Source organism: Ursus maritimus, unplaced genomic scaffold, assembly GCF_017311325.1.
Source record: "Ursus maritimus isolate PB19 unplaced genomic scaffold, ASM1731132v1 scaffold_21, whole genome shotgun sequence".
NCBI classification, from domain to species: Eukaryota; Metazoa; Chordata; class Mammalia; order Carnivora; family Ursidae; genus Ursus; species Ursus maritimus.
Window position 1 is genome coordinate 56,563,217 of NW_024424564.1, and position 18,796 is coordinate 56,582,012.

The 18,796-nt window shown below is 45.3% G+C and overlaps 1 protein-coding gene across 1 annotated transcript in view; it reads left to right on the forward strand.

The window, feature by feature from the left end:
- The first annotated feature begins 27 nt into the window (after positions 1 to 27).
- Positions 28 to 18,796, forward strand: part of MOV10L1 (Mov10 like RISC complex RNA helicase 1) — a 67,435-nt gene continuing 48,666 nt past the window's right edge. Inside the window, 5 exon segments of the mRNA XM_040637750.1 lie at positions 28 to 124; positions 1,744 to 1,928; positions 10,044 to 10,206; positions 16,394 to 16,506; positions 17,119 to 17,306. Of these exon segments, the coding sequence (XP_040493684.1) occupies positions 28 to 124; positions 1,744 to 1,928; positions 10,044 to 10,206; positions 16,394 to 16,506; positions 17,119 to 17,306 (746 nt within the window).

An 18,796-nucleotide genomic window follows, 5' to 3' on the forward strand; every position in this document is an offset into this window, starting at 1 on the left:
TGCAGAGTCTGAGGCTGCGGCGGGGCCATGCTGCGACTCGCGACCAAGCTGGTGGCGTTCTTCTGGAGGAGGGCGGACGGCCCCGACGAGGAGGCCGGGCCGCCGGGGTCCGAGCTCGCGGAAGGTGCCTCGCGGGGCAGGGTCGCGCTGCAGCCCGTGCCCACCCGCGGGGGCCCGGGGCGGGCGGGGAGGGAAGGCCACCGCCGTCCACTGCCGGCTGTTGGATGCCCGGGGGAGCGCGCCCCTCCCTGGATGGGCTCCCTTCCCGGCCTTACTTGAGGAGGCCTTCTGCCGGGTAGCTGCGGGTGCGGTCGGTTAAGCGCCAAGTCGACGTCCGCTCGGGTGCTCATCTCAGGGTTGTGGGATCGTCCTGCGTCTGGCTCCATGCTGGGCGTGGAGCCTCCTTTAAAAAAAAAAAAAAACAAAAAACGCAATTAGAAAAGGCTTCGTATTGACTAGGGGTAGCACCGTGCATGATTAGCACGTTTGTGTTGCGGGTCTGTGCACCTGGCTTGGCGTCTGCGTGTGCGGCCGGCTACGGGACAAGGCGTGCCCGCATAGCCTCACTGTGACTTGCAGTTCCGTGTTGAGAAAGCTCAGAAACGGGCACCCCGCCTGGCTCAGCCTGTGCTTGGAGAATCTTAGGGCGCGTGCTTCTCCCTTGCTGAGGTTGTGTTTGAACACGGTCCCGCCCCGCCCCGCAGAGGGACACGGGGCGTTCTCCCGGGGTTCCATTCCCCCTCCTAGTGAGAATTGAGTTCAAGGCGGTGATTCTCTTGTGGCTTCCTCTAAGCTCTGAAAAAAGGAGGTTCTCCACAAGAGAGGCCAGAAACAGCAGAAATGGAGTTGACCTGTTGCAGGCAGCATGCTAAGAGCCATCTGTGTCCAGACTTGCTGACACCTCCAGAGCCAGCTTTGTAGCCTGGAGCTGGTCGTAGCGTCAGTCTGGGTCTTGTCTGTTAAATCCGGGCTGTCAGTAGCAGCTTGAACTCCAGCCCCAGGCTGCATTTGCATTTCAGTGAAGGCGGAGGGCTGTGCCGTGACCGTGGGCGTCTCTGGTCTCTTCTGTGTCTGAGAAGGAGCAGCTAAGGTGCACTGGGGACCCAGAGAGAACTGGCTGCTGCAGGCGTGCCCGGCTGTTAGTGGGGACAGTCACTACACGGATGAGGGCATGCTGGGCCTCTAGGCCAGATTTACTTGCCAAGCCCAGAATCTCTTCTAGCACCTACTTGGAGAGGTAATACAGACTCTCCTCACACCATTGCTGGTGTTTTGGTGACGACGGAAGATCATAGGAGTGATGATGGCATGGTGTAACAGCTCCCCAGATGCCGGTATAAATACTGCACCCTAGCCTGTGCTTTGGACTCGTTTCCCTCACATAAACCCCAGACAGCCCCCTTGGGTAGAGACTAACTGTCTCTGTTTTACAGCCAAGGACAAGCACAGAGTGGTTAGTGGTTCAGGACCTAGCCCAGAGATACACAAGTGGCAGTAGAAGAATTGGGATTCAAACCCAGGCAGTCTGGCTCCGGATTCCACCACCGGTACTCCTCAGGGGAACCTGGGCCGCCTATCTCACAAACCCTACTTTCTGAAGGCTCTCCCCACCCCTGCCCCAGGAAGGTTTTCCCGCTCAGAGGGCTCCAAACCGCCTGAATGCTCCTGTACTGCACCATTCTCTGTAATGTAGGCTTGCTTTGCTTTTAAGTTCTGTGTAACGTTTTTGTTTATGCATCTCAGGTGACACCAAGTTGAAAACCGTCCAGGGTGTCGTAACAAGGTACTGCAGTGATTATGGTATGATTGATGACTTGATCTACTTCTCCAATGAAGCTGTGACTAGCAAAGTGCTTCTCAATGTTGGACAGGAAGTCATTGCTGTTGTGCAAGAAGATAAGGTGTCAAATGGACTGAAAGCAATTAGGGTAAGGCCTGCGTGGTTTGCAAAGTCTCTCTTCAAAGAGAGGCTTCAAGTTTAGTTAACCTCTCAGAGACAACATGGACAAAGGAGAGAGTGGACTGTACCTGCCCAAGGTGCTTTTGTTTTTATAATGGTTTCTGTCTTAAAAATCAATGGCAGTTATCGTGTTATTCAGACAGTGTAGAAGTTTATGATCCAGAACACAAAACTTGTCTATTATTTTATGTCATGGTAAGAATGCATAATGTTTTTATTTGTTCTAGTATTTTAAAAAATTGTTAAAAATGATCATCACAGGGGCGCAGCGTCACACAGACTCTGTGGCCAGTGCCTTTAGCAGGAAGGTTGCTTCAGAATTTGGCACAAACCATGGCACTGGTTCCAGGAGCACAAGTTAGTTTTCTCCCAGATTACTCTGGTTTTGTTTGATTTGTCACCAGGCAAATCACTGTGTTGTTCTTTGCTCTGTACACAGAAGCACATCTCTTGCCTAGATGGAATTCAGTTTCATCTGAGCATAAACACCTCCAATTTTAAGAAGAGCTGTGTCCACTGGTTCCAGAGACCCCACTTATAGCCAACAAGAATGCCCCTGGATCATAGCCTTCCAGACATGTTTGTCGTTTTAGGAGTCCTGTTCCTGCAGGCTCCAAGGTGGCAGAAAGAGTAGACCCTTGTAATCCAGTTAGCAAAGATAATTAGTAGATTCTATTCAGCAATTGTTTTCATTTAAGAATAGTATTTTTGTGCTAGAAGTCTTCGAAGTGGAATTGTTAGTCAAAGCATATGCACATTTAACATTTCAGTGGTTATCAGATCATCCTCTAATAATGTACAAATTAATTTATACTCCCAGGAGCAGGATGAGAGACTGCCTGTTACCCAGAGTTGGCAAAGATGTGGGTGTTATCAATCTCTGAAATCTTTGCCAATCTAATAAGTGAAAAGTGACTTCATAACTGTAATTTGCACTTAAGCCTTAAAGTAGATTAATTTCTCACATCTTTTCTGAGTTATTTTCATATTCTTTATACCTTTTTTGTTTAAATTTCTTTTTAAAGTTTCTGTATTAGGAAAATTAGAACTTTTTTCTTTTTGTAAGAGTTCTATTGAGATAGGGGTGCCAGGATGGCTCAGTCGGTTAAGCATCTGCCTTCAGCTCAGGTCATGATCCCAGGGTCCTGGGATCCAGTCCCATGTCAGGGCTTCCGGTTCAGCGGGGAGTCTGCTTCTCCCTCCCCTCCCACCACCCCCCTCCCCGCTAGTGCATGCACACACTCTCTCAAAATCTTTAAAAAGAGTTTTATTGAGATATAACCTACATACTATACAGTTTACCCACTTGAGGTACACAGTTCAGTATTTTAATATATTCACAGAGTTATGCAGCCATTGTCACAATCTGCCATAAGCTTGTAGAAATAGAATAATCAAGAATTTTTCTTTGGGGAAGATTCTCCTCTGCGTAGCTTCTTTCTCAAGCATGATCTCACCATGTTAGCCTGTCCAGGCTTCATCTCTCCCTCTCCCCATTCCTGACTTGCTGGTCTTTTAGAAGGGATACTAGTGGGGTTCAAGATTTCTCTGTGAAATGTTGTTTTCATTTTTAAAAAAAAGTTTTTTAAAAAAACTTTCATCCCCATCACCTATTTCACCCATCCCCCCACCCATCTCCCCTCTGGTGACCATCAGTTTGTTCTGTTTCGTCACAAGTCTGCTTCTTGGTTTGTCTCTCTCTCCCTTTTCCCCCCTTTGCTCATCTGTTTTGTTTCTTAAATTCCACATATGGGTGAAATCATATGGTATTTGTCTTTCTCTGACTTATTTCACTTAGCATAATATCCTCTAGTTCCATCCATGTCACTGCAAATGGCAAGATTTTGTTCCTTTTGGTGGCTGAGTAATATTCCATTGTGTATATATATCCCCTCTTCTTTATTCATTCATCTGTCGATGGACACGTGGGCTGCTTCCATAACTGGGCTCTTGTAAATGATGCTGCTTTGATGGGGAATACGTGTATCCTTTGAATTAGTGTTTTTGTGTTTGGGGGGTAAACACCCAGTAGTGCGATTACTGGATCGTAGGGGAGCTCTATTTTTAACTTTTTGAGGCCCCTCCATACTGTTCTCCAGAGTGGATGCACCAGCTTGCATTCCCACCAACGGTGTAAGAGGAGGGCTCCCCTTTCTCCACATCCTCGCCAACACCTGTTGTTTCCTGACTTGTTGATTTCAGCCGTTCTGACTGGTGTGACGTCGTGTCTCACTGTGGTTTAGATCTGCGTTTCCCTGATCATGAGTGACGCTGAGCTCTTTTCATGTATCCGTTGGTCACCTGGATGTCGTCTTGGGAGAAATGTCTGTTCAGGTCTTCTGCCCATTTTTTAATAGAATTTTTTGTTCTTTGGGTGTTAAGTTGTATGAATTTTTTATATATTTTGGATACTAACCCTTTATCAGATATGTCACTTGAAATATCTTCTTCCATTCAGTAGGTTGCCTTTTAGTTTCATTGATTGTCTCCTTCCCTGTGCAGAAGCTTTTTATTTTGATGAAGTCCCAGTAGTTTATTTTTGCTCTTGTTTCCCTTGACTCAGGAGACATGGCTAGAAAGACGTTGCTATGGCTGATGTTGGAGACGTTACTGCCTGTGCTCTCTTCTAAGATTTTTATGGTGTCAGGCCTCACATTTAGGTCTTTCATCCATTTCGAGTTTATTTTTGTGTATGGTGTATGAATGTGGTCCAGATTCATTCTTCCGCATGTTGCTGTCCAGTTTGCCCAACACCATCTGTTGAGGAGACTGCCTGTTTCTCATTGGATATTCACCCCTTTGTCGAAGATTAACTGACCATATAATTGTAGGTGTATTTCTGGGTTTTTTATCCTATTCCCTTGATCAGTGCTTCTATTTTTATGCCTGGACCTGTTTTAATTACTATCACTTTGTAATATAACTTGAAGTCTGGAATCATGATGCCTTCAGTTCTGTTTTTCCTTTTCAGGATTGCTTTGGCTCTTCAAGGTCTTTTGTGTCTCCATACAAATTTTAGGATTATTTGTTCTAGCTCTGTGAAAAATGCTGTTGGTATTTTGAGAGGGATTGCATTACATGTGTAGACTGCTTTGGATAGTACAGATGTTTTAACAATATTTGTTCTTCCAGTCATGAGCAGGGAATGTGTTTTCATTTCTTGGCATCATCTTGAGTTTCTTTCATTAGTGTTTTATAGTTTTCAGAATGCAGGTATCTTACCTCTTTGGTTCAGTTTATTCCTAAGTGTTTTATTGTTTTGGGTACAGTTGTAAATGGGATTGTTCTCTTAATTTCATTTTCTGCAGCTTCATTATTAGTGTATAGGAATGCAACAGATTTCTGTACGTTGATATGTATCCTGCGATTTTACTAAATTCATTTATCAGTTCTCGTAATTTTTTGGTGGAGCCTTTAGGGTTTTCTGTATGTAGTATCATGTCATCTGCATATGGTGAGTTTTACTTTTTTCCTTACCAATTTGGATGCTTTTTATTTCTGTATGTTGTCTGATTGCTGTGGCTAGGACTTCCGGTACTATGTCGAATAAAAGTGGGAAGAGTGGACATCCTTGTCTTTTTGGGAAATTAGAGCTTTCTAAGGAAAATTATTATATGAAAGTCTTGTAGATATTTCCCCCAAGATTATGTTTTGACTTTGTTTTTTAAAGTTTTGTTTTATGTAGTTAAATGTGTCTATCTTTTCCACGTGGCTTTTGGCCTCTAAGAATCCTTAGAGAGGGTTATTCCACTTCTTAGACATATGCACTCAGGTTTTCCTCTGAAAATTGCTTATTGACATTTAAATATTTATTCTGCCTGGAATTTATTTGCCATACAGACTGAAAGAGGGAACCAGACATTTCTTTCTCAGTAGCTGACCAGTCATCCCACTTTTTTCCTTCTGATCAGGAATGTCCCTTTATCCTACACCAGAACCCCATGTGAATGGGGCCCCGTTGGTCCTGATGCCTGTGTGCAGGCCCTTGTGGCACTGTCTCACCCATGGGTGGTAGGCAGATTTTCCTCCTCAATGTGATGGAATTCTCCCATGCTCTGATTATCCCAGGTGAACATTAGAGTCATTCTGTTTCACCTACTCAGCTCAGAATCGCTTTGGACGGCGCTGAGTTTGTGGATCCATTTAGGCTAAGTGACATGTGGGTCATATACGGACTTCTCCAGCTACAGTGTATCCAGTTATTTAAGTCCTCCTTTATGTTCTTTTTACAGCTCAATAGCTTTATTGAGGTTCTGCAAATTTCTTGTTTATGTCCAAGAATTTTAATGTTTATATTCCATTATCAATATAATTTTGCTGTATATTTTTATTAATTGTTTCAAGATTTATTTATTTGAGAGAGCAGGAGGGGCAGAGGGAGAGGGAATCTCAAGCAGGCTCCATGCCCAATGCAGGGCTCAAACCCAGGACCCAGAGATCAGACCTGAGCTGAAACCAAGAGTCAAACGCTCAACGTACTGCACCACCCAGATGCCCCCTGTATTTTTAAATTAATGTTTTTCTTCCTATGTAGGAAAGCTTCTGGGTTTTGTTACGTAATTTGGTGGCTGGCAAACTTACTGAGCTCAGCTGCTTTTTGAAAATGGTTGAGGTGAGGAGTACCTCGGTTAAAGTTAAGCGTCTGACTCTTGATTTTGGCTCAGGTCATGATCTCAGGGTTGTGGGATTGGCACCGCGTTGGGCTCCTTGCTGGACGTGGAACCTGCTTGAGATTGTCTTTCTCTTCCATTCCCACCCCCCCCCCCCGCCCCATGCACACTCATGTGCTCGCTCTCTCTCAAAAAAAAAAAAAAAAGGGTTTGTGGCACCTGCATGGCTTAGTTGGTTGAGGGTCTGAGTCTTGGTTTTGGCTCAGGTCATGATCTCAGGGTCATGGGATCAAGCCCTGCCTTGGGCTCTGTGCTCAGCGGGGAGTCTGCTTCAGATTCTCTCTCCCTCTCCCTCCTGCTCACTTTCTCTCTCTCTCTAAAATAAACAAATAAAATCTTTTTTAAAAATGGTTGAGATGTACTTTATTACTATTCTAGTTCATAAATGGCATCTTAATACTAAATACTATCTTTTTAAGTCTTAAAAATAGTACGTTTAAATATCAAATTTTAGAGTTGCACCATTCAGTGTGACAGCACTAATCATGTGTGGCTATTTAAATTTAAATGTATTAGAAGTAAATAAAATATAAAATTGCTCAACTTCACTAACCGTATTTCAAGTGCTAAATGCAGCTGGTGGCTCCCAAATTGGGCAGCACAAATGGGAAATGTCTCTGTCGTTGCACAGAGTTCTAGGAGGTTGCTCTGGCTTACAGCGCTGCATCTGCTCCAGCTGTGCTTGCTTGCTTCAGGCCCAGTGCTTCTCCTGGTTTCTGTTCTTAGCTCTCCAGTAGATTCCTGAATCACTTGAGCAATGTGCTTACACCTTGGTTTGACCAACATTAGGTGGTATTTACTGATTTCATGAAAGATGTGGAATTTCCTTGCTTATTTTTTATGTAGCTTTACTGTGGTGAAATATACATAACATAAAATTTACCATTTTAACCGTTTTTAGGTGTACAATCCAGTGACAAGTACATTCACATTGTTGTGCACTCATTACCATATTTTCACAACTTTTCATCATCCCTAAAACAATAATTCACTGTTCTACTTTCTGTCTCTATGAATTTGACTATTCTAGGTATCTCATACCCATGGAATCATGCAATATTTGTCCTTTTGTGTTTGCATTATTGGACTTAGCATAATATTTTCAAGGTTTATCCATGTAATCTGTATCAGAATCTTATTCCTTTTTATGGCTGATGAATATTCCGTTGTATGTATAGACTACACTTTGTACACTCATCTGTTGATGGATACTTGGGATGTTTCAACCTTTTGGTTATTGTGAATACTGCTTTGAACAAGTGTCTTTGAGTCCTTGTTTTCTTTTGGGTATATACCTTGGAGTGGAATTACAGAGGTTGTATGGTCATTCTATGTTTAGCTCTTTGAGGAACCAGCAAACTTTTCCATAGTAGCTGCACCATTTTTTTTAAAAGATTTTATTTATTTATTTGACAGAGAGACACCCAGCAAAAGAGGGAACACAAGCAGGGGGAGTGGGAGAGGAAGAAGCAGGCTCCCAGCAGAGCAGGGAGCCCGATGTGGGGCTCGATCCCAGGACCCTGGGATCACACCCTGAGCCGAAGACAGACGCTTAATGACTGAGCCACCCAGGTGCCCCGTAGCTGCACCATTCTATATTCCCTCCAGCAACGCACAGGGATTCCAGTTTTTCTGCATCTTCGCCAACACAAGTTACTTTCATTTTTTTGATAGTAGCCATCCTAGTGCATACAAAGTGGTATCTTACTATGGCTTTGATTTACCTTTCCCTAATAATCAGTGATGTTGAATATCTTTTTGTGTGCTTATTGGTCATTTATATATCTTCTTTGGAGAAATGTCTGTTTAAGTTCTTTGCTCATATTTTAATTGTCTTGTTTATTTTCTTCTTGACTTACAGAAATTCTTTATACATTCTGGATATTAATCTTTTACCAGGTAGGGTTTAAAACATTTCTCCCACCTGTGGGTTATCTTTTCAGTTTCTTTTGATAGTATACTTTGATACACAGATGTAAATTTTGCGAAGTACAATTTATCCTTTTTTTGTCTGTGCTCTTGATATCACAATGGAAAAGTCCTTGATTAATTAAAGATCGTGAAGATTTTTCACCTATGCTTGCTTCTAAAAGCTTTATAGTTCTAGCTCTTACATTTAAGTCTTTGATCCATTTTGTGTTAATTTTTGAATATGGTGCTGGGTAAGTTGCCTTCATTCATTTGCATGTTGATATCCAGTTTTCCCAGCACCATTTTTTGAGAGGACTGCACAATGGGGAAAACCTTCTCCCCAGTCTCGGCACCCTTGTTGAAAATCACTTGACCTTATTCTATGGTCTATGTTTGTTTCTATGGCACTACCACACTCTTGATTACTGTAGCTTGGGAACACATTTTGAAATCCTCTAACTTTGTTCTTCCTTTTCAAGATTGTTTTGGCTGTTCAGGGTCCCTTGAGAGTCCAGGTGAATTTTAGGATGGGGTTTTTCTATTTCTATTGAAAACGTCATTGGGATTTTGAGAGGAATTACATTGAATCTGTAAATCACATTGGATAGTGTTGATAGATTAATGTTAGGTCTTCTGGTCCATGAATGCTTTTTGTCTTTCCATTTATTTGTGCCTTTTTTTTTTTATAACTTCTTTCAGCCACATTTTGTAGTTTTTAGTGTATGTATTTCATCTCTTTGGTTAACTTTATTCCTAAGTGTTTTATTCTTTTTGATGGTATTGTAAATGGAATTATTTTCTGAATTTCTGTTTTTGGATCGTTCATTGCGAGTGCACACAGATGTGACCGACCTACGTGTGTTGCTTTTGTAAGCTACAAGTTTGCTGAATTTATCAGCTGTAACATTTTTTTATGGGATATTTAGCAGTTTCTACATATAAGATCATGCCATCGCAAACAAATAGTTTTACTTTTTCCTTTCTAGTTTGGATGCCTTATATTTCTTTTTCTTGCTCAATTGCTCTGGCTGGGGCCTCAATACTTTTTTGAGCAAAAGTAGCAAAATCTTTGTCTGATTCCTTATCTTAAAGGAAAAGCTTTTGATCTTTACATCATTGAGTATGATCTTAGCTGTGGATATTTCATACAGGGGATTTATCACTTTGAGGAAGTCTTCAATTCCTGGTTGGAGTGTTCTCTCATGAAAGGGTGTTGTTTTGTCAAATGCCTTCTCTACATCAGCTGAGATTTTCATGTGTTTTCGTCCTTTGTTCTCCTAATGTGTGGTGTATTGTATTGATTTTCGTATATTGAACCATCTTTGCATTCTGGATAAACTGGCCTTGATTGCAGTGTGTAACCCTATTAATACACTGTCATATTTGGTTTCCTAGTATTTTGTTGAGGATTTTTAATATCTGTATTCATGAGAGATAGTGGTCTGTAGTTTGCTTCTCTTGTAGTCCTTCTTTTATGGTTTGAATAGTGGTTTGTCTTGCAGGTGGAGGCTGTCTCCGATAAGTGGGAAGATGACAGCAAAAACCATGGCAGGGGGCTGTCCAACTCCAGCCCCCGAGTGCTGATTGGCTGTGTGACTTCGCTGATGGAGGGTGCTGGCTACATCAGTCAGACCACATATTTCTCTCTGGAGAGTGTTTGCGAAGGTACGTTAGATGGGTTTCTGCTCATGTTTGAGATGAGGTTTTGTGTGTTTTTTTTAATTTTGTGAATTAGCTTTGAGATGGTTATACATGTGGAAAGGGTCAAATTGAGCATGCTTTGTTTTTTGGGAGGGTTTCAGACTAGAATGCCTTCAGCAGGCGTCGGCTCCAAGCAGTGTAGATGGTGTAGACTGCTGTGGTTTGTTCTGTGTCATTTGTTGAATGGACTCACCAGTTTCTGGGTAATTGTTCTTTTCACCTAAGTATTGTTAGTAATCTAAGTCAACATCGTCACAAATGCACAAGGCGACTGCTGTTTCACAGTACTTCGGATGTTTTAAAATAGGACTTGGGGACAACTTTGTCCTTCCCACGAATGTATATCCATTTTTAATTGCATTTGGTTTAAGCTGATCTAAAATTTTGTTTTTATGCCTAAATAAATAATTTGTTAATGCCATTCTTGAGTTTAACTCAACAACCATTTATTGTGTGCATGCTGTCTACAGTAATGGGTAGGAAGTTAGGCAGTAGGAGACCAAGATGAGTAAGACACTAGACCTTCCTCCCAAAGAGGAACAGACCGGTACATGCCTCGGAATCAGACAGGATTGGAAAAGCTGCGTGGGGGAGGTGCTTCTTGAGCTGAATTCCAGCTGCTCACCCTGGCAGCCACATGTTGAGAGAGGAGGAGCCGGAATTCTCTCCCACCTTGGCTGCCAGGAAGCCCAGTGCAGCAGGGCGATTAGCTCAACCCACCTGGCTGCTTGCTGTTCTACTTTTCTTAGATGCAAAGGCCAGGACTCTGACCTTGATTGCTAACCCTGGAAGTTTCCAGAATGAAATTGATAGGTGGCTGGGATTTTAAAATCTCTGTTCTGTCGGAAAACTCTCAATTCTGGAAGAACTGATCCTGCAATTGCTCAGCTCCAAAGGGAATCCCTAGGGCCCTGTAACTATGCTGACAGGAAGCCACTTCCAGACAGTTTGTGCTGCAGATGCTGCTGGAATGTGCAGAAGTAGCTGACCATGAGGACGGGCACCTGAAGCACAGGTGGGGGAATTTCCCAGCACGGCCTCAAGTCTTCTTGAGCTCAGAAAATCCAAATAGCTGATGACCCGACATCCATAGCAAAAAGAACATTCTTGAAAGAGAAAACACGATGTGAAAAAAGATAATGGGAGTCCAAAACAAAGGTCACAGACCTTTTCTGAAAAAGGCCAGATAGTAAAGCTTGTGGGCCACGTGGTCTCTTGCAGCTCCTTACCTCTGGGCTGGTGGTAATGTGAATACAGCCGTAGGCAGAACCTAAGCAGAAAGGTACAGCTGTGTTCCTGTCAAACTGCATTTACAAAAACAGGTGGCAGGACACCATCACACGTCTCTGATCTGAAGGTGAGACAAGGAAGAATTGGGCTAGATGTTTCATCCACTTAAGGGAGAGTCAGAATATACTGCTTCTTTCTGGGCATTCCTTCAGCAAATATTGGAAGACCTTACTCCTGGCCTGGCACTGTATGTAGTATGTGCTCTAATGGGAGGGAGAACAGACAGTACGGGGGTTCTGCTCTGCAGGAACTGTGCAAGTGTGGTAGGGCGAGAGGTGGGCCAGCTTGGGATTCCTCTAGGGCTGGGAAGGCCCAGCCTCCCTTGCGTGCAGAGCAGACCAAGCTCTCTGCAAGGAGGGTCCAGGTGAGGCACAGGCTGTGTCCTGACCCTTCCAAAGTACCCTAGTGAGTCTGGTTCAGGTGTGCACAGGAGGTGAGAAAGATCTGACTGTTTCAGGAAGGGGTGTCGCAAGGGACGAGTGTGAGCCTATGACTATGGAACAGTGTGAAGGTGGGACGTATGGTCTCAGGATCACGGAGTCCCCTCAGTCTTGGACTGTAGAGGCAATGGTGGCCATCAGCCCAGTTTTGTGGATGACACTTCAGATCTAGGCCCACAAATAAGACTCACAGGAATTTTTTCTTTTCTTTTTTTTAAGGTCCTTTGTTGTTGTGGGTTTTTGTTTTTTTTGTGGTTTTTTTTTTCCAGTAAACTCTACCCCCAGGCCCCAGCATGGGGCTTAAAGTCACACTCCCAAGATCAAGAGTCACATGCTCTACCCACTGAGCCAGTCAGGTGCCCTCCTCCCTACTCATGGGAATTCTTAACATCAGGAGCAGAGCCCAAGCTGTTTTACACATGAATATCCAGTGAGTCCTTAACCCTTTTGGCCAAGGCTGCTAAAGTGGAATTGGACATTCAGCTTAAAGCAGGCTTTCTTGGTGCTCTGCCCTGTGACGTTTGAGGCTGGTCATTCTGCTGTGGTGCCTGCCCTGTGAATTGGGGGATGTATTTAACAGCATCCCTGACCTCTACCCACTAGATGCCAGTTACTGCCATCCCAGCCCCCAGTTGTGAGAACCTAGAGTGGATGCGGCTTGGGAGACAGAATGGCCCTGAGTACGAATCACTGGCCTAAGAGCCGGGCCTAGAGTCCGAGTGTGTGACGGACCTGTTTCTTTCCTCTTTCTTTCCAGGGTAGGCAGTGGATAGCCCTATAGCATCTGCATAGCCACATGACCGGTGTGGCCCGAGCTCCCAGCCTGGGTCAAGTCAGGTTCTTTCTTTCTTGTCAAATTAAACTGGTTTATGGACCCACTTGTAAGATAAAGAGCAAGTGGCATGGATCCTTCCTGAGACTTCCACCAGGCCCCAGAACCGGTGCCACACGCAGGACAGGGTGCTGTGCCCTGGGTCGGGGTGTACCTTAGTGACCAGCAGGCAGCTTCAGGCACTGCTCTTCATCTGCCTGCATCCCTGAGGTCCTCAGATTTTCTTTCTGAAAACCTCTACCCCGCAGCTGGCCCCCTCCCTCTGGGGTCAAAGCCCAGCCCTCCGACACCCTCTTCTGTGGCTGGAGTTCTTCACCCTTTGGAACCGGACAGTTTCTGATGCCTTTCTACATCCGCCCCACTCTGCCCCCAGGCCTGCCCAGTATGGACCCCCAGCCTTGTCCTCTAGCTTCTGGTTGGGATTGGTCTTAAGGAGAGCACCCACCAACTGGCAGAAGAGAGGGGAGAGAGGTTAGGATCACACCCCCACCTCATGTTCTGACAGTGACTGTCTCCTCTCCCACGGCCAGAGCTGTAGCCAGGGTGACCGCATACGTTAGTGTCCAGACTGGTACACACTGGGAAGTGGGAAGGGGTGTGAAAATGAATTAAATCATTTTTTAAATGCTTGTATTTCTATGAACAGATTGATTTTACTATATTGGTGGACCTTTAAAGTAGTGTTATTCAGAAACTGTTTGTAAAACAATTTTTTTTTTAAGAAAAAATACTTGGGCCTATTAAAACAACTTAATATTATTCAGTCATTATAGTCTTGACATATATTTTAATTTTTTAGCATTTCTAACACCATGTCGCTGGTATTCTAAAAAACATACACTGGGGGGCATGGGTGGCTCAGTTGCTTAAGCGTCCGACTCTTGATTTCAGCTCAGGTCGTGATCCCAGGGTTGTGAGATCCAGCTCTTCTTGGTTGGGCTCTATGCTCAGCAGGGAGTCTGGTTGAGATTTTCTCTCACCCTTTCTCTCTGCCCCCACCCCTCGCCATGCACACACATTCTTTTTTTCTCTCGCTCTCTCTCAAACTAGTAAATCAATAAAATCTCAATATTAAAAAAATAATAAAATTAATAAATTTAAAAGCATAGTTTTTTTGTATCTTAATTTCATTTTTTTATACAGTGGCCTGGAATCTTCTTCAAAGCTGCATTTTACGGTTGATGAATTTGAAACTGAAACCTTTGATCGGCTTTCCCTGTAGGCTATAACGTTTTTAATTGAGGAAATACTACTAAGCTCAGAGCAAATTCTACTGAATTCTTAAGTCCTGTATTTTTCTATTGAGACATGTAACTATGTCAGCCCAAATGTTTTTACAGGTACTATGTTTTTGTCTCTCTGAGCGCAAAGGCGATCAAATGCTGTCGTGAACTAAAACTTGTCAAATACGTTGTCTCTATGATTTTTTTGAAGTTACGTCAAACGTGGAGGCTGTAAATTTATATGTCTTGTCCATTTCAGTCATTCCATTGCAGAATATCCGCTTAGCCAAATAAACGTCAAGGGCTCTGTTGGAAGACTTGGCGCAAGCTGGGGTAGCGTGGGGTCCAGTCGTGCGACTCAGCTCTAAGCTGCGTGCGCTGTGCAGGCTCCCGGGGCCTCGTGGCTTCATTTCCTCAGTTGCTTTGCTGAAGAGCACTGTCATAGTCTTCCTGTTTACCAGCTCTATTTTCAATAACTGCAATTTATTTTATTTTATTTTATTTTTATTTTTTTATTTTTAAAGATTTTATTTATTTATTTGACAGAGATAGAGACAGCCAGCGAGAGAGGGAACACAAGCAGGGGGAGTGGGAGAGGGAGAAGCAGGCTCACAGCAGAGGAGCCTGACGTGGGGCTCGATCCCGTAACGCCGGGATCACGCCCCGAGCCAAAGGCAGACGCTTAACCGCTGTGCCACCCAGGCGCCCCTGCAATTTATTTTATTTTTAGGCTCGATCCCAGAACGCCGGGATCACGCCCTGAGCCGAAGGCAGACGCTTAACTGCTGTGCCACCCAGGCGCCCCAATTTATTTTATTTTTTTAAAGATTTTCTTTCTTCATTTGAGAGAGAGCACGCACATGTGAGAGAGAGCACAAGCAGGGGGAGCAGCAGAGGGAGAGGAAGAAGCAGGCGCCCCTCTGAGCAGGAAGCCCGATGCGGGGCTCGATCCCAGAACCCTGGGATCACGACTGAACGACCCAGGTGCCCCTGATTCCATGATTCTGATGGGGGAAAAAAATCAAACTATTGTTTGAATTTGCTTCACTGTTTTTCTCTGTGAAGAGAGTTTATATAACTAACACATTGCTTCATTTTTCACGTGTATCTGAAGAGGTTTGGAATAAAAAATTAACAGAATTATGTTGAACAATTATTTGATAAAGTCATGGATTATAAGTCGACATACAAATGTGTCCTGCACCCTGTTAAATTGTGCTTCTGGGCCCGTCCTCTTAAAATGCCACCTTTACCCAGAAGTGGATGCTCCAGCAGGTTTGTCTCTTCTGGTTTCACACCATTTCTGGTACCACTGTGGCCCTTATGCTGATCAGGAGCTGTCAGGAGATGTTTGGGCTCTTAGGGGTTTATCACCGGCTTTCTTGAGAAACAAACACAGTTTTAAATTATGCACTTTTTGTTTATTTATTTATTTATTTTGGAGTGCTCATGTGCAGTGGGGAGGGGCAGAGGGAAAGGGAGAGAGAATCCCAAGTAGACTCCCCACTGAGCGTGGAGCCTGACGCAGGGCTCAATCCCACGGCCCTGAGATCATGACCTGAGCCTAAATCAAGAGTCGGACGCTTAGCTGACTGAGCCACAGGTTGTAGCTTCATACCACGCGCCATAGCAAACCCATTCAGACTGCGCTTCCTATGTTACGTCAGGACAGTGAAGCCACTGCACGTCCCTGAACCTGCAGTTGCCCGGCATTCCCACCCGCTGTGCCAGTGGCAGCCTAGTGGCACCTGGTGTCCTGCGGGCAGCAGCACGGCTGCCTGGCACGTCCAGGGTCTGACGGGGCACTGAGTACTTCCCGCCTGAGCTGGCACAGACATCCCAGCTCTCAGGTCTGAGTACACTGTCCTTAGTCACCAAGTACCCTGTGTGCACCTGGCAGGGAGGGGCACGCACACTGTTTCTGGAGAGAGTTGACAGAGAGGAGTGCCCATGTTAGAGAAACTGCCCACCACACTGGAGCCGCACTCCCTAGAGGCTGGAGCATAAAAGAGTTGCTGTTGAGCTTACTTCGTGCAGTTAATAATAATACTTACGAAAAACATGGGGAATATTTGAAACCAGATGGGATCCTGAAACTACAAACCAGGTGTATGACCATGCTGGCCACAGTCCTCTCTGGGCTCCCTGCCTTTGCCCTCATAGGCAGGAGAGGGTAAGGCAGTGGAAAGGTGGGTCTGTAACATCCTCTGCTCCATTCAACTGGGGAAACCCAGAAGAGAGCTAAGATTGGAAACTGGGTTTCTTAGTAGAACAAGTGGTTTCAGTGTATTATAACTTCAGAATGAATTGTACACTTTGGCATAACCAACATTACCAAGTAAGCACCATGGTTTCCCTGCTTGGAGGTTTCGAGCCCTGCAAGGGAGATTGGGTGGAGGCGGAGTACTGGATCCGGCCGGGCACGTGGAACAGCGAGGCCATCTCAGTGAAGCCGCTGAGGTACAAGCGCGTGGACAGGGTAGGTGCTGGCCCTCGCTTGTCCTTGTCTTCCTGTCTTTTCACAGCCCAGGTTTCTCCTGGGCGCATTAGGAAGTCAAGCTGTTTCCTTGCTGAGAATGCTGGTTTCCTTAAGGAGATAATTGGAGATCCCCTGGCATGCTTGTATGATGAAACTGTATGTTCTGTAGTTTACCCAGAACATGAAAACGTTCTAATTGCTGGGAACAAGGGGGTGGGCGAAGGATCGGAGCTCGCCTGTAAAGGCTGGCACGCTCTGGCGTTGGAACCTGGAGATTTCATAGGATGGAGGTGGAAGTGTGTGCTGGGCGGGGGCAGAGACAGGGAAAGTGAGCACCGGCCACCTGGCATGCTCTTACTCCACGACCTCAGCCTTGGCTCCGAGGTCCTTACACATTCCTGACATCTTCAGGGCTTTGCTTCTCCAAGACCAGGGTCACTGCTCCCCCCAAAGGTTGGACTTTGTCTGCAGTGGGTCCCAGGAGAGGTGTGGCCAAACAGCTCACCAGTGTGTGTTTCTGGTTCTGGAGGCCTGTCCGCATTGGGCTGGTTTGGAGAGGCAGGCCCCTGGTTCGGCACACACTTACACAGTCGTCGATTACTGTGTTTGCAGGTCTGCATTTCTAGCCTCTGCGGGAGAAACGGGGTGATAGATGACAGCATCTTTTTCACCTTGGACTCCCTGAAACTTGCAGAAGGGTACTTGCCTCGAAGACATGATGTGGTCAGTGCCGTGGTGGTGGAGAGCAGCCAGTCGTGCTACGTCTGGAGAGCCCTATGCATGACCCCAGTGGAAAGACGGTAATGAGGAAACGGCCTTCTTCTCTGGGAAGGGAGAGGCCCAATCAAAGTGTAATTTAAGAGTTGCTTTAATAAGCTCAAATAATAGGGGCGCCTGGGTGGCACAGCGGTTAAGTGTCTGCCTTCGGCTCAGGGCGTGATCCCGGCGTGATGGGATCGAGCCCCACATCAGGCTCCTCCACTAGGAGCCTGCTTCTCCCTCTCCCATTCCCCCTGCTTGTGTTCCCTCTCTCGCTGGCTGTCTCTATCTCTGTCAAATAAATAAAATCTTTAAAAAAATTTTTTTTAAAAAAAGCTCCAATAATAGCCTGTCCAAATTCTGAGCTGGGCTGTTAAAGGGAAAGTATCTTCTGGAAGGTTTTCAGGAGTCTTTGTGGTTGATTAAAGTTCAAGTGAATGATTCCTTCTTAATCTTACGTTGACAATTTTCACATTTTGGTAGGTTTTTATAGCTTTGGTTCTTTCACATGTTGGTATGTTTTAGAACATGTTGGACGTAGTAGGTTCTTAATTTTTTTTTAAGATTTACTCATTTGTTTGGGGAGGGGTGGGGGCAGAGGGAGAGGGAGAGTCCCAAGCAGACTCCACACAGAGCATGGAGCTTTTTTTTTTTTAAGATTTTATTTATTTATTTGATGGGGAGAGAGGCAGTGAGAGAGGGAACCAAGCAGGAGGAGTGAGAGAGGGAGAAGCAGCCTCCCTGCTGAGCAGGGAGCCCGATGTGGGGCTCGATCCCAGGACCTTGGGGTCATGACCTGAGCCAAAGGCGGACACTAAATGACTGAGCCACCCAGGCGCCCCAGAGTGCGGAACTTCAATGCAAGGCTCAGTCTCATGAACCCTGAGATCAGGACCTGAGCCAAGACTCAAGAGTCAGATGTTTAACAGACTGAGCCATAAAGGCACCCCTTAGAATTATTGAATCTCTGGTATCCGTGTTCTTCACTCTGTGCCCCAGCAACCTCCCACCTTGTCCACACATGTTTATGAAACACTGCAGGGCCCTCCCTGAGCTTTCAGTGTAAATGGCAACCCTTCCCTGCCTCCTGCACCCTTCCTTTGCCTGCTTTTTCTCCTTAGCACTTACCTCCAGTGAGCTTACTCTACATTTTCCTTAGTTATTCTCTGTGTCGTCGGATCTCCTAGAATGCAGGTTCTATGCGGGAAGGCGTTTGTGTCCTGTTTTCTGCTAGGCACTGAGCACCTGCCTCGATGTCTTTCTTTATGCATCTTGGGGCATGCGTGTGGGTCCTGTCAGGACCAGCACAGTGGGAAGTGCCACTGGTTTACAGACAGTGAGACTCAAGAGGATGGACCGCCTGGCTCAAGGCTGTGGAGGTGTGTGGGGTGGGGAGCCGTGCCCCTGTCCTGTCCAGCAGACACTGTCATCTACTTAGCACCCAGTTGCCCTGCCCCACAGGACCCTGCTTTGCTGTTGGAGAATGACTCTAGCCCATCTATGGGTCCGTGAAGCCAGATACTCTGTCCTT